The 12742-nt window shown below is 51.4% G+C and overlaps 1 protein-coding gene across 3 annotated transcripts in view; it reads right to left on the bottom strand.

Annotated features, from left to right (window-relative positions):
• AP2A1 (adaptor related protein complex 2 subunit alpha 1) overlaps positions 1–12678 on the bottom strand; it is a 40217-nt gene extending 27539 nt beyond the window's left edge. For all 3 annotated transcript variants that reach the window (XM_054672628.2, XM_054672627.2, XM_054672626.2), the window contains exon 1: positions 12442–12678. In XM_054672628.2, the coding sequence (XP_054528603.1) occupies positions 12442–12508 (67 nt within the window). In that variant the 5' untranslated portion in view covers positions 12509–12678. The remainder of the gene's footprint in view (positions 1–12441) is intronic.
• Between the last annotated feature and the right edge of the window lie 64 nt (positions 12679–12742).

Genomic DNA, 12742 nt, shown 5'->3' with positions numbered 1-12742 from the left:
GACAACATAGTGAGAACTTGTGTGTCAACTAAATAAAACAATACAAATTGTAAAGTATTGATCACATGCTGAAATAATAATTTGGGTGTACTGGGTTATAGAGACATATTATTAAAATTAATTTTGCCTGTTTCTGGTTTTTTTTTTTTTTTGTAGCCCAGGCTGGAGTGCAGTGGTGCGATCTCGGCTCACTGCAACCTCTGCCTCCTGGGTTCAGTGATTCTTGTGCCTCAGCCTCCAAAGTCGCTGGGACTACAGGTGCATAACACCATATTCAACTAATTTTTTTTTTTTTTTTTTGAGACGGAGTCTCACTGTGTCACCCAGGCTGGAGTGCAGTGGCGCAATTTCAGCTCACTGCAACCTCTGCCTCCCAGGTTCAAGCAATTGTCCTGCCTCAGCCTCCCAAGTAGCTGGGACTACAGGCGCCTGCCACCCACCCCTAGCTAATTTTTTGTATTTTTAGTAGAGATGGGGTTTCAGCATGTTAGCCAGCATGGTCTCAATCTCCTGACCTCGTGATCTGCCCACCTCGGCCTCTCAAAGTGTTGGGATTACAGGAGTGAGCCACTTCGCCCAGCCCTAATTTTTTTTTTTTTTTTTTTTGTAGCAATGAGGTCTTACTATGTTGCCCAGGCTGATCTCGAACTCCTGACTTCAAGTGATCCACCTGCCTCAGCCACCCAAAGTGCTGGGATTACAGGTATGAGCCACCATGCCTGGCCTATATATATATGGTTTTGTCATAAATACGTATATATACATATGCATACCATAAATATAGTATATATAAAGAGTATACACATAAAGAATATGTGTTATTTAAATATATGTATTACTTAATTTAAATAATATGTATTATTTCAATACAGTCCTGCCCCGCATATCAACATTTCAGTCAGCAACAAACCGCACACACTGCAGTGGTTCCATACGATTCTAATGCCTTATTTCGACTGTTCCTTTTCTATGTTTAGATGCACAAATACTTACTGAGTCACGGTTGCCTACAGGACAGTCCCATGCTGTGCAGGTTTTTTTGTTTTATTTTGAGACGCAGTTTCGCTCTTGTCGCCCAGGCTGGAGAGCAATGGCGTGATCTCAGCTCACTGCAACCTCCGCCTCCTGGGTTCAAGTGATTCTCCTACCTCAGCCTCCTGAGTAGCTGGGATGACAGGCATGCATCACCACACCCAGCTAATTAGTGTATTTTTAGTAGAGACGAGGTTTCACCACGTTGGCCAGGCTGGTCTCAAACTCCTGACCTCAAGTGATCTGCCTGCCTCAGTCTCCCAAAGTGCTGGGATTACAGGTGTAAGCCACCGCGCCTGGCCACTGTGCAGGTTTACGGCCCAGCAGCAACAAGCTGGGCCACAGAGCCTCAGTGAGTGGTGGGCTATACCATCTCAATTTGTGTAAGCACACTCCAGGATGTTCACACCACAACAAAACCACCTAACGATGCATTTCTCAGAACATATCCCCATCGTTAATACACGAGTGTATTCATTCAATTGTACTTCAAATGATTTAAATATATACACAAATATGTGCATGTATATGTATTCTTTAAATTTAAAGAAATATATATCATATGTACTTATATATTTATATTTATGTATTTCTTTAACTAGTATTCATTTAAAGAAATACATATTATTATATCTATAATATATAGATTTCCTCTCTTTTTCTTGAGACAGGGTCTCACTCTTTCACTGAGGTTGGAATGCAATGGTTTGATTTCAGCTCACTGCAGTCTTGGCCCCTTGGGCTCAAGTGACCCTCCCATCTCAGCCTCCCAGGTAGCTGGGACTGTGAGGTGCGCCACCACACTCAGCTAATTTTTTTTCTATTTTTTGTAGAGATAGGGTTTTGCCATGTTGCCCAGGGTGGTCTCAACTCCTCCGCCCACCTCAGCCTCCCGAAGTGCTGGGATTATAGGCATGGGCCACCGCTCACTGCCAGGAAATCTCTTTTTTTGTGTGTGTGTGATGGAGTCTCGCTTTGTCGCCCAGGATGGAGTGCAGTGGCACCATCTCTGCTCACTTCAAGCTCTGCCTCCCAGGTTCACGCCATTCTCCTGCCTCAGCCTCCCAAGTAGCTGGGGCTACAGGCACCCGCCACCATGCCTGGCTAATTTTTTGTATATTTGGTAGAGATGGGGTTTCACCATGTTAGCTAGGATGGTCTCAATCTCCTGACCTGGTGATCCGCCCGCCTCAGCCTCCCAAAGTGCTATGATTAAAGGCATGAGCCACCGCACCCGGCTGGAAATCTCTTTTTAAAGTATTACTTAAATTGTATTTAAAATGTATTTACATATATATACAAATATGCATATATATTTTTCTTTAAATAGGCTTTATTTTTACTTTTTTTCTTGAGACAGAGTCTCGCTCTGTCACCCAGGCTACAGTGCAATGGCACCATCTTGGCTCACTGCAACCTCCACCTCCCAGGTTCAAGCGATTCTCCTACCTCAGCCTCCCGAGCAGTTGGGATTACAGGCACCCACCACCACACCCGGCTATTTTTTTTTTTTCCGCATTTTTAGTAGAGACAGGGTTTCACCATGTTGACCAGACTGGTTTTGAACTTCTGACCTCAAGTGATCCACCCGCCTCAGCCTCCCAAAGTAAAGTGCTAGGATTACAGGCATGAGCCACTGCACCTGGCCTTTAAATAGGCTTTAAATGGTCCACATCTATTTGATGCTATCTTCTGCATAACTGGTATAATTTGCTATAAAAAAAGGAATTCAGAGAGAGAAGAAAAGCTCTCAGTCTTCAAAACAGGAGCAGTTGTGGCCCCAAAGGGAGGGCTCTGGCAGAGGCCCAGCTCTGCAAAGATCTAAAGGCCCGTGATGGCCAGGGAGCCCAAGGATACTGTATGGGTGCTACTGGGGTGGCGCCTGGGGAAAGGGCTGAGGCAGCTCTGACAGACCAGGATCATGGAAAGGATGACCCGGCATTCAGGGCCAGCAACAGGGGGAATGAGCTCACTGTCACAGGAGGCAAGCAAGCCTGTGAGGGAGTTTTAAAGGGATTCTGTCATTCACAATGGAATTTCTGGGGCCAGGCTTAAGGATGAGTCACATCTACCCTGCTCTCGAGGCATCCCTGGATTGGAGTGGTGGCAGACAGGGACAGTGGCAAGTATTCTGAAAGAGGTATACACATTTCGGGGCTGAGAGGCTAAAATGAGAATGGCGCAGGGGACGGGGAAGGCTTCTCTGCACACAGCTGCTGGGATCTGAGGATCAAAAGATGAGGCTGAAATGGACCAGGCAGAAACAAGGGGAGGCGCGCTCCAGGCAGGAGGACCAGCAGGTGCAATGGCCTGGAGGTAGGACAGCATGAGGCAAGGCAGGCGGACGGTGATGAAAGAGGCACAGAGTCTGAGGATGCGGGTGGCGGCGGGGGCGGGTGGAGAAGAACACAGCAGGTGGGGCCAGACCACGCAGCCTCTCCAGAGTTTCCTGAGGTGCTGGTGGGGGCCGTGGGAGGGGCAGGCCGTGCTCCGTCCAGTGGCTGTTGCCATGAGGGGTGTTCGGGTGCGAAGGCGGCCAACATCTTGCTCCAGGCAGAGTAAGGCAGAGTCAAGGGAAGTGCTGACGGGGCCAGGGAGCTGCCTTACCTTGGAGCTTCTGGTTAGGGGAGATAACGCCTTCCCTAAACATGTAAGCCCCAGATCAGGGTGGGTCTGTTACTACCAGCAAAGGCATCCTGTCAAACCTGGGCCCTGCCCTGGAGGGACTAATGTGCATTTATGAAGGTAACACAGGCATCACCCAGCATCTCACCGCAAAGGCCTTCAGAGCCTTCTAGACCAAGGACATTTCCTCTACAGAGACCGAGACCTGATGTGCTTCCTGTACAAGCCCCAGCAGCCCTGAATCCTCAGAAAGCCTTCTGAAGGCTGGGTGCAATGCCTCCCGCCTCTAATCCCAGCACTTTGGGAGGCTGAGACAGGCAGATCACTTGAGCCCAGGAATCTGAGACCAGCCTGGGTAACACAGGCTCACACCTGTAATCCCAGCACTTTGGGAGGCCGAGGCAGGTGGATCACTTGAGGTCAGGAGTTTGGGACCAGCCTGGCCAACATGGCAAAATCCCATATCTACTAAAAATACAAAAATTAGCCGGGCATGGTGGTGCACACCTGTAGTCCCAGCTACTAGGGAGGCTGAGGCAGGAGAATCGCTTGAACCTGGGAGGTAGAGGTTGCAGTGAGCTGAGATCCTGACACTGCACTCAGCCTGGGCCATACAGCAAGACTCCATCTCAAAAAACACTGATTACACACTGAAATAATAGTTTGGATATACTAGGGTAAAGAAAATATATTAAAATGAATTTCACTGATTATTTTGCTTTTTTAAAAAATATATGGAGACAGGGTCTTGCTGTATTGTCCAGGCTGGAGTGCGGTGGTGCGATCTTGACTCATTGCAACCTCGACCTCCCGGGCTCAAGCAATCGTCCCATCTCAGCCTCCGAAGAAGCTAGGACTACAGGTGCATGCCACCATGCATGGCTAATTTTAAAAGTTTTTTTGTTGGGGGGAAAGACAGGATCTTGTTGCCTAGGCTGTTCTCAAACTCCTGGGCTCAACCAAACTGCCCGCCTCAGCCCCACAAAGTGCTGGGATTACAGGCGTGAGCTGCCATGCTCAGCCTGTTTTGCTTTTTTTTTTTTTTTTAAGACAGAGTCTCTCTCTGTCACCCAGGCTGGAGCGCAGTGGCACAATCTCGGCTCACTGCAACCTCCACCTCCTGGGTTCAAGCGATTCTCCTGCCTCAGCCTCCCGAGTGGCTAGGACTACAGGTGTGCCACGAGGCCCAGCTAATTTGTGTATTTTTAGTAGAGACGGAGTTTCACTATGTTGGCCAGGCTGGTCTCAAACTCCTGACCTCGTGATCCGCCTGCCTCGGCCTCCCAAAGTGCTGGGATTACAGGCGTGAGCCACCATACCCGGCCCCTGTTTTGCTTTTGCAATGTGGCAAGAAAATTTCAACATATGCTGGGCGTGGACAGAGCAAGACTCCGTCTTAAAAAAAGAAAAAAAAAAAGAAAATTTCAACATATATATGGCTTGCATTTTGGTGCTGGGTTACACCACTCATATTCTCAAGGTCATCACTATTCCTGGGTGATGAAAATATATTCTTCGTAAATAACAAAATCAAACCCTCTCATTCTCCTGGTCAGCCCCCCTGCTCAGCAGGGCGAACTATTTGGGCCACCAAGACCCTGCCTGAGTTGCCTCCTTACATATTAAGGGTTTGCATGTTCATTTCCTCCTGGATCGGAACACCAGTGCCATGAGGCCAGGGATGTACGGCTGCTTCAGTCCCCACAGTGTTCCCAGGGCCCAGGGCAGCCTGGCACAGGGGAGGTGTTGAATGCGGATTTGTGGACCAAAGCCATCACACAATAACCAGCTGGAAACGGGTGGGGCTGGGGCTCAGGCCTGCATCTGTCCCGTTCTTAAGGGATACCAAATTGAAATCTGTTTGACTTCCTGTGCTCTTCACAGAGGCCAGAGGGATCATGTGAAAACTTGAGTCAGACCCCAGCACTCCTCCAAACCCTTCCATGGCTCCCAGCAGGTTCGAAGTAAAAGTAAAGTTCTCACTGCAGCCCACAAGGGCCTGCACCATCTACCCTGTTCCCTCTCTGGCCGGTTCTCCTGTCCTCTCTCTCCAAGGCAGGAGCTGCCCTCTCCTCCTCCTTTTCTAAGTCCCTGCTCCACTACAAGCACAATCCTGCCTCAGGGCCTTTGCACAGGCAGCTCCCTCTTCCAGAGTCATGCATGCACCATTCCCCCACTTAATTAGATTCTCTGCTCCAATGCCACCTTTTCAGCGACACTCTCTGACCAGCCTATATAAGAGCATCATCCTTAACTCCATCCCCAAGCCCTTTCCTTGCCTCATTTTCCATCAACACCTACTCCCACCTGTCTGGCCCCCAAAATATTCACCTGTGTAGTGGACCATCTCCTCTCTAGAACGTGAGCACCCTAGGGCAGGAACTTCTGCTCACTGCTGTAGCCCCATCACCTAGAACAGTGCCTGGCACCCAGCTGGAACTCAAGAAAGACTGGTTCCATCATTCATTCATTCATTCATTCAACTGGCAATCATCTCCTGAGGCCTCCCATGGGCTAGAACCTACAGAGGACAAAGCTGGAGTGAGACCCAGGGCCTGGGCTCGATGTCACCACTGCAGTGGATCACCATTTGGAGTGGGATGTGCTCTGATGGAAGAGCTCGGGGCAGTGTGCAGCCAGCACCCCGCTCCCATTGGCTCACTCGTCCAACTCTCCTAAGGCCCCCTCCAGCCAGACTCTGCCTAGATATGAGGCAGCCCCAGCCCTTGCTCCCTGTGAGATAATACTTCTGCTGTATTCCTGCTGCAGACAGGAGGACAGAACACGCCCTCGGGCTGGGCCTAGCCTCAACCTCTCCCCCTCCTTATCTGCAGAATTTGCCATCCCTGCCCTCCTTAGAGCCTGCCTTTCACCTTCTAGACCCTTCCCCATAGCCCCACTGTGCCCTTCAGATCCTCCTGCAGGCTGGCTCCACACTCTTCCCTCTGCTGCTCTCTGAGCCCTGCCTCTCCCCACCTCCTCCTCCGCATCCCTCCGCCCTTCTCTTCCCTCGCTCCTGCTTGAAACCTTCACCAGAGCTCTCAGGACAAACGCGGACCTAGCCTCTGCCCACTCCCCAGCGTCAGATCCCATCCCTCTCTGCACCAGCCACACAGCCCTTTTCTCAGGGTCTCACTGGGGCATCAGGGCCTTTTTTTGTTTCCAGAAAGAATTCTTGGGCCAGGCGCGGTGGCTCACGCCTGTAATCCCAGCACTTTGGGAGGCCGAGACGGGCGGATCACGAGGTCAGGAGATTGAGACCATCCTGGCTAACACAGTGAAACCCCATCTCTACTAAAATAAAAATACAAAAAATTAGCCGGGCATGTTGGCGGGCGCCTGTAGTCCCAGCTACTCGGGAGGCTGAGGCAGGAGAATGGCATGAACCCGGGAGGCAGAACTTGCAGTGAGCCGAGATCGCACCACCGCACTCCAGCCTGGGGGACAGAGCGAGACTCCGTTTCCAAAAAAAAAAAAAAAAAAAAAAAAAAAAAAAGAATTCTTGAAAATAGAGAAGGGGGCCAGGCACTGAGCCTCACTCCTGTAATCCCAGCACTTTGGGAGGCCGAGGTAGGCAGATCACTTGAGCCCAGGAATTTGAGACCAGCCCGGGCCACATAATAAAAACCCATCTCCGTGAACCCGGGAGGTGGAGCTTGCAGTGAGCGGAGATCGCACCACTGCACTCCAGCCTGGGCGACAGAGCAAGACTCCATCTCAAAAAAAAAAAAAAAAAAAAAAAAACTCTATGAAAAATACAAAAAAATTTGCTAGGCATGATGGCATGTGCCTATAGTCCCAGCTACTTAGGAGGCTGAGGCGGGAGGATAGCTTGATCCCAGGAGGAGGAGGTTGCAGCGAGCTGAGATCGCGCCACTGTACTCCAGCCTGGATGACAGAGCCAGACTCTGTCAAAAAAAAAGAAAGAGAGACAGGGTCTTGCTATGTTGCCGAGGCTGGTCTCAAATTCCTGGCCTCAAGCAATCCTTCTGCCTCCACCTCCTGAGTAGCTGGGACTAGATAGAGATGCCCGCCATGGCGTCCGGAAGTCAGGACCTTTGCACTTGCCCCGCCTCTGCCTTCACAGCTCTTCTCACGGCCCTCAGCCTAGGTAACTCCCCTACTTCCTGCCCACACAGCTCCAAAGGTCTCTTGTGAAGCAAAGCCAGGCCGCAGCTCGCTGACCACACAGAACCCCCATTCTCTCAACACCATGGCCCTCTTCCTCACTGGGCTTAGGACAGCTGCAAATTCTTTCCCCATTTAAAAAAAAATCGAGATACGGCCGGGCGCGGTGGCTCACACTTGTAATCTCAGCATTTTGGGAGGCTGAAGCAGGCAGATCACTCGAGATCAGGAGTTCGAGACCAGCCTGGCCAACATGGTGAAACCCTGTCTCTACTAAAAATACAAAAATCAGTGGGGCATAGTGGCGGGCGCCTATAATCCCAGCTACTCGGGAGGCTGAGGCAGGAGAATCGCTTGAACCTGGGAAATGGAGGGTGCAGTGAGCCAAGATCGCGCCATTTTTGTGACTGTCACAAAAAAAAAAGAGAGAGATACAATTCACATACCATAAAATTGACCCTTTTACAGTGAACAATTCAGTGTTCTTTAGTACATTCATGATGTTGTGCAACCATTACTACTATCGAATTCCAGGACATTTCTTTCTTTTTTTTTTTTTTTTTTTTAAGAGATGAGGTTTCACTATGTGGCCCGGGCTGGATTCGAACTCCTGGGTTCAAATGATCCTCCTACCTCAGTCTCCCAAGTAGCTGGGACTACAAGCATGTGCCGTGTCCAGCTGTAGGCTTTTTCATGAACCCAAAAGAAGCTCTGAATGCTGCCGGGCATGGTAGCTCACACCTGTAATCCTAGCACTTTGGAAGGCTGGGGTAGTGGATCACCTGAGGCCAGGAGTTCGAGACCATCCTGACCAACATGTAAAAACCCCGTCTCTACTAAAAGTACAAAAATTAGCCAGGTGTGGTGGTGCACGCCTGTAATCCCAGCTACTCAGGAAGCTGAGGCAGGAGAATCGCCTGAACTTGGGAGGCAGAGGTTGCAGTAAGCCGAGATCACCCCATTGCACTCCAGCCTGGGCGACAGAGTGAGACTCCATCTCAAAAAATAAAAAAAGAACCTATGCATTCATGAGCAGTCACTCCCCATCCCACCAGCCCCTACTCTAGGCAACCACTAATCTTTCTGTCTCCATGGATCTGCCTATTCAAGATACTCTATCAACATGGAATCATACAACACGTGGCCTCCTGTGTCTGGCTTCTTTCACTTGGTGTCATGTTTTCAAGGTCCATCCCTGTGGCAGCATGTAGCAGGACGTCATTATTTTTTAAGGCCCGGTAATATTCCACTACATAGACCACACTTTATTTCTCAGTTGATGGGCATTTGGCCCGTTTCTGTTTTCCGGCTATCATGAATAATGTTGCCGTGAACATCCGTGTCCAGGTATTAGTGTGAAGGACTATTGCAATTTGTATGTTGCACCTTCTCCCCCACGGGGATGGGAGCTTCATGGAGGGGGTGGACAAGTCTGTCCTGTTCACCAGTGTCCCCAGCATTCAGCACAATTTTGAGACATACCAGCCGTTCAACATACGCTTGCTAAGAAAAGGTTCCTGCTTCTCCAGCCCTAATTCCTGGGTTAAATTACCCCAAGCCTGCATCTCCCCTCTGTCCTCTGGCTCGTCTCTGGGGTCCTGCAGTGACGGGATGATCTCTTTCCTTCCCCAACCCCCATCATCAAATCCCTTTGCAAATCCTGACAGTTTTTCCTTCAAGTTGTATCCCAGGCTGGGTGCAGTGGCTCACGCTTATAATCCCAGCACTTTGGGAGGCCAAGGCGGGCAGATCACTTGAGGTTGGGAGTTCGAGACCAGCCTGGCCAACATGGAGAAACCCTGCGTCTACTAAAAATACAAAAATTAGCCAAGCGTGGTGGCGGGTGCCTGTAATCCCAGCTACCGGGGAGGCTGAGGCACGAGAATTGCTTGAACCTGGGAGGCGGAGGTTGCAGTGAGGTATGATCGTGCCACTGCACTCCAACCTGGGCAACAGAGACTGTCTCGGAAAAAAAAATGTATCACCAACCCATTTCTCACCAGTCCCTTCTCACCCTGTTAAGCCAGCACCATCTCTCACCCAGAGGCCTGCAACACCCTCCTAATTTGGTTCCCTGCTTCCATGGCTACCTCTAGAATCTGTTCTCACAGCAGCCAGAGGAATTATTTTAAAACATCAATCGGTCACATCCCTCCCCTGCTCAAAATATTCTCATGCAGACAAAGGCCAAAGTGCTCACCATGGCCCAGAAAGCCTTTCCCGATCCTGTTCCCACTCCCCTCCACACCCGCCCTCTCTCCCCTTCACTCCCACAGCTTCAGCCACACTGACCTTCTCCCTCTCGCTCGAACACGTCAAGCATGCCGCAACCTCAGGACCTCTGAATGCACCTCCCTGTGCCAGGACCCCTTTCCTCCAAAATCCACAGGGCTTGCTCCACTCAGATATGACTTCCTCCACGAGGCCTACTGAGTACCCTCTCCATCCTAGTCCCTCTCCCGACCATTTCCTCCTTATTTTTCTTCACAGCACCAGTCAGGTCCTGAGGTTGTATCTCAGGGTGTTCCCTGTGCATATGTTCTGTCTTCCTCGGGGAAGGGAGCTCCCAAGAACAGGAGTTTCTTTTTCTTTTTTTTATTTTTGGAGACGGAGTTTCACTCTTGTTGCCCAGCCTGGAGTGCAGTGGTGTGAATCTCGGCTCATTGCAACCTCTGCCTCCCGGGTTCAAGCGATTCTCCTGCCTCAGCCTCCTGAGTAGCTGGGATTACAGGCACCCACCACCACACCTGGCTAATTTTTGTATTTTTAGTAGAGATGGAGTTTCACCATGTTGGCCAGGTTGGTCTTGAACTCCTGACCTCAGGTGATCCGCCTACCTCGGCCCCCCAAAGTGCTGGGATTACAGGCATGAGCCACCATGACCAGCAAGAACAGGAATTTCTGTTCACTATTGTCACCCCAGTACCTAGAACAGGGCCTGGACAACACTAGAGCAATCAAAAAGTATTTGTCAAGTGAATGAATGAATAAATGAGCCTTCAGAGGCAAGACACTGTTATGAATGAAGTTTGCAGACAAGAAAACGTCCTGAAAGAGGTTAAACAACTCGTGGAGGGTCACATCCCTGGTGGGTAACAGAGGCAGCCCCCGTCTGCTAACAGTGGCTCCCAGCTCCTCCACAACCCCCATCGCCCCGCCCCTTATCATAACAAGTGATCATTTCTCCTCCAACTGATACTCAACTGTTTCCACCCTCCTGTTCCCTGAGCACCTATTACATGCCAGATCCTTCCATAACAGTTAAATTCTAAAACAACAACCATCACTGGGTACTTTACAGGGCTGCTGTTCAGAGCCAACGGAGTAAAAACAATAGCCAAGTTCCATCTGGGGCCTGGAACGAGTAAAAGGCCTGAGGGGCATTGTCACAAGCCCCTCAGGAAGATACTATCAGTGGTCTCTCTTGACAGATGAGGAAACCGAGAGGTGAAGTCCCTCATTCAAGGTCACACAGCCAGGGAGTGGCAGTGCTCAAACGCAAACCCAAGTCTGGCTGACCCCAGAGCCCATGCGGATGCAGCCTCTGAAGACTCCTGGCAGCTCCAATCACCCACAGCCATTCCCAGGAGTTGAGAGCTGACTTGCCGCCAGGATTCCCATCGTCACGACAACTCTTCCTGGCAGGGACCACCGTCCCCATATTACTGTGGTCAAATAGAAAAGGGCTCAGATCCCTGCCTGTCCTGCTGCCTGACCCCTGACCTCTCTCTGGGATTAGACTTCCCCTATTCCCAGCTTTCCAGATATCTACCCCTCAAGCACTTCAGAACCCGACGCCTTCCTTGAGGTCTGGGCGCTCCTTCTTCTACCCTTTCCCCAATCCCCCACTCTAATGTCCTCTTCTTTCCTGGCCCCCCCGTTCCCTGTCACAGGTTCTCCCAAGACCTTACACCGACAGCTCTTTTCCTCTGTGTTCCTTGGGTCCCTCCTTTCCCCTCAGCTGCCCCTCTAGCCCCCTCCACACTGCCTTCCATGTCTTCTAAGCAATCTCCCACCCTGAAGCCCCTCTATCCCTCACCAGGGTGTCCTTATAGTCTCCCCCTCCCATCATCTCCCTGCCCCAAACTCATGGACTTTCAACCACTCTCAGGCCTCCTCTATACCACTGGCCAGGAGCCTCGGTGACCTATCTAACCCCTTTCCCCTGTATGACACCCCCTATCCCAGGTCCTCAAGCCCTGCTTCATTAGGCTTCCGGCATTCCACTTCCTCCAGGTCCCCTCTGGCCTCTTCCCATTCCATCGCTCCACAGGGCACCCCCGCCATACACTTCTTTCACTTCTTCTCTACATTGGGAATCCCTCTAACCCCATCGTTTGTAAGATCCCCCAGCTTTTCAGTCTTTCCCAGGGGACACCTCTATGCTCCCATCCCCGGGACCTCACTGGCTTCCTCCCCTTTCAAGCCCTCCCGGACCCCTCTAGCTACTCCGTGTCGTCACCTCAAGAGGCACTCTATGACACCCCAAGCCCCTACGTGCCCCCCACTCTAAAGTTCCTCCTGGGGCCCATCTATGCTGTCCCTATACGGCCGCAGAGGCTTTTGATCCCCCGGGTCCCTCTGTGATCCCCAAACCCCTCAATTTCACGCTCCCCCCTCCCCCGCGTCTCCAGTGTCCCCCGGCCGCGCGCTCACAGTTCCGGATGTCGGAGATGAACACCGCGAGCCCCCGCATCCCATCGCCCTTGGACACGGCCGGCATGATGGCGGTGGTGTCGGCTCCAGGCCTGGCCGGACAGGGCACAGAGCAGCGGGGGCTGGCAAGCGGGGACCGGGCGGAAAGGACCCCAGGCAGCGCCAAGGAGCCGAGCCGGCCGCGGGGAGGGCTGGCTGGCGGGCGGGCGGGCGGGCTGGCAGGCCGTGGCACCGCCCCCTGCCCCTCCCCTCCGCCCGTGGTCCGGAGCTCTGAGCCGCCCACTGGTTTGAGCTCCTGCCG

Source organism: Pan troglodytes, chromosome 20 (genome assembly GCF_028858775.2).
Source record: "Pan troglodytes isolate AG18354 chromosome 20, NHGRI_mPanTro3-v2.0_pri, whole genome shotgun sequence".
Lineage (NCBI taxonomy): Eukaryota > Metazoa > Chordata > Mammalia > Primates > Hominidae > Pan > Pan troglodytes.
Note: the sequence above shows the minus strand (reverse complement) of the source record. Positions and strands in the feature narration are given on the sequence as shown.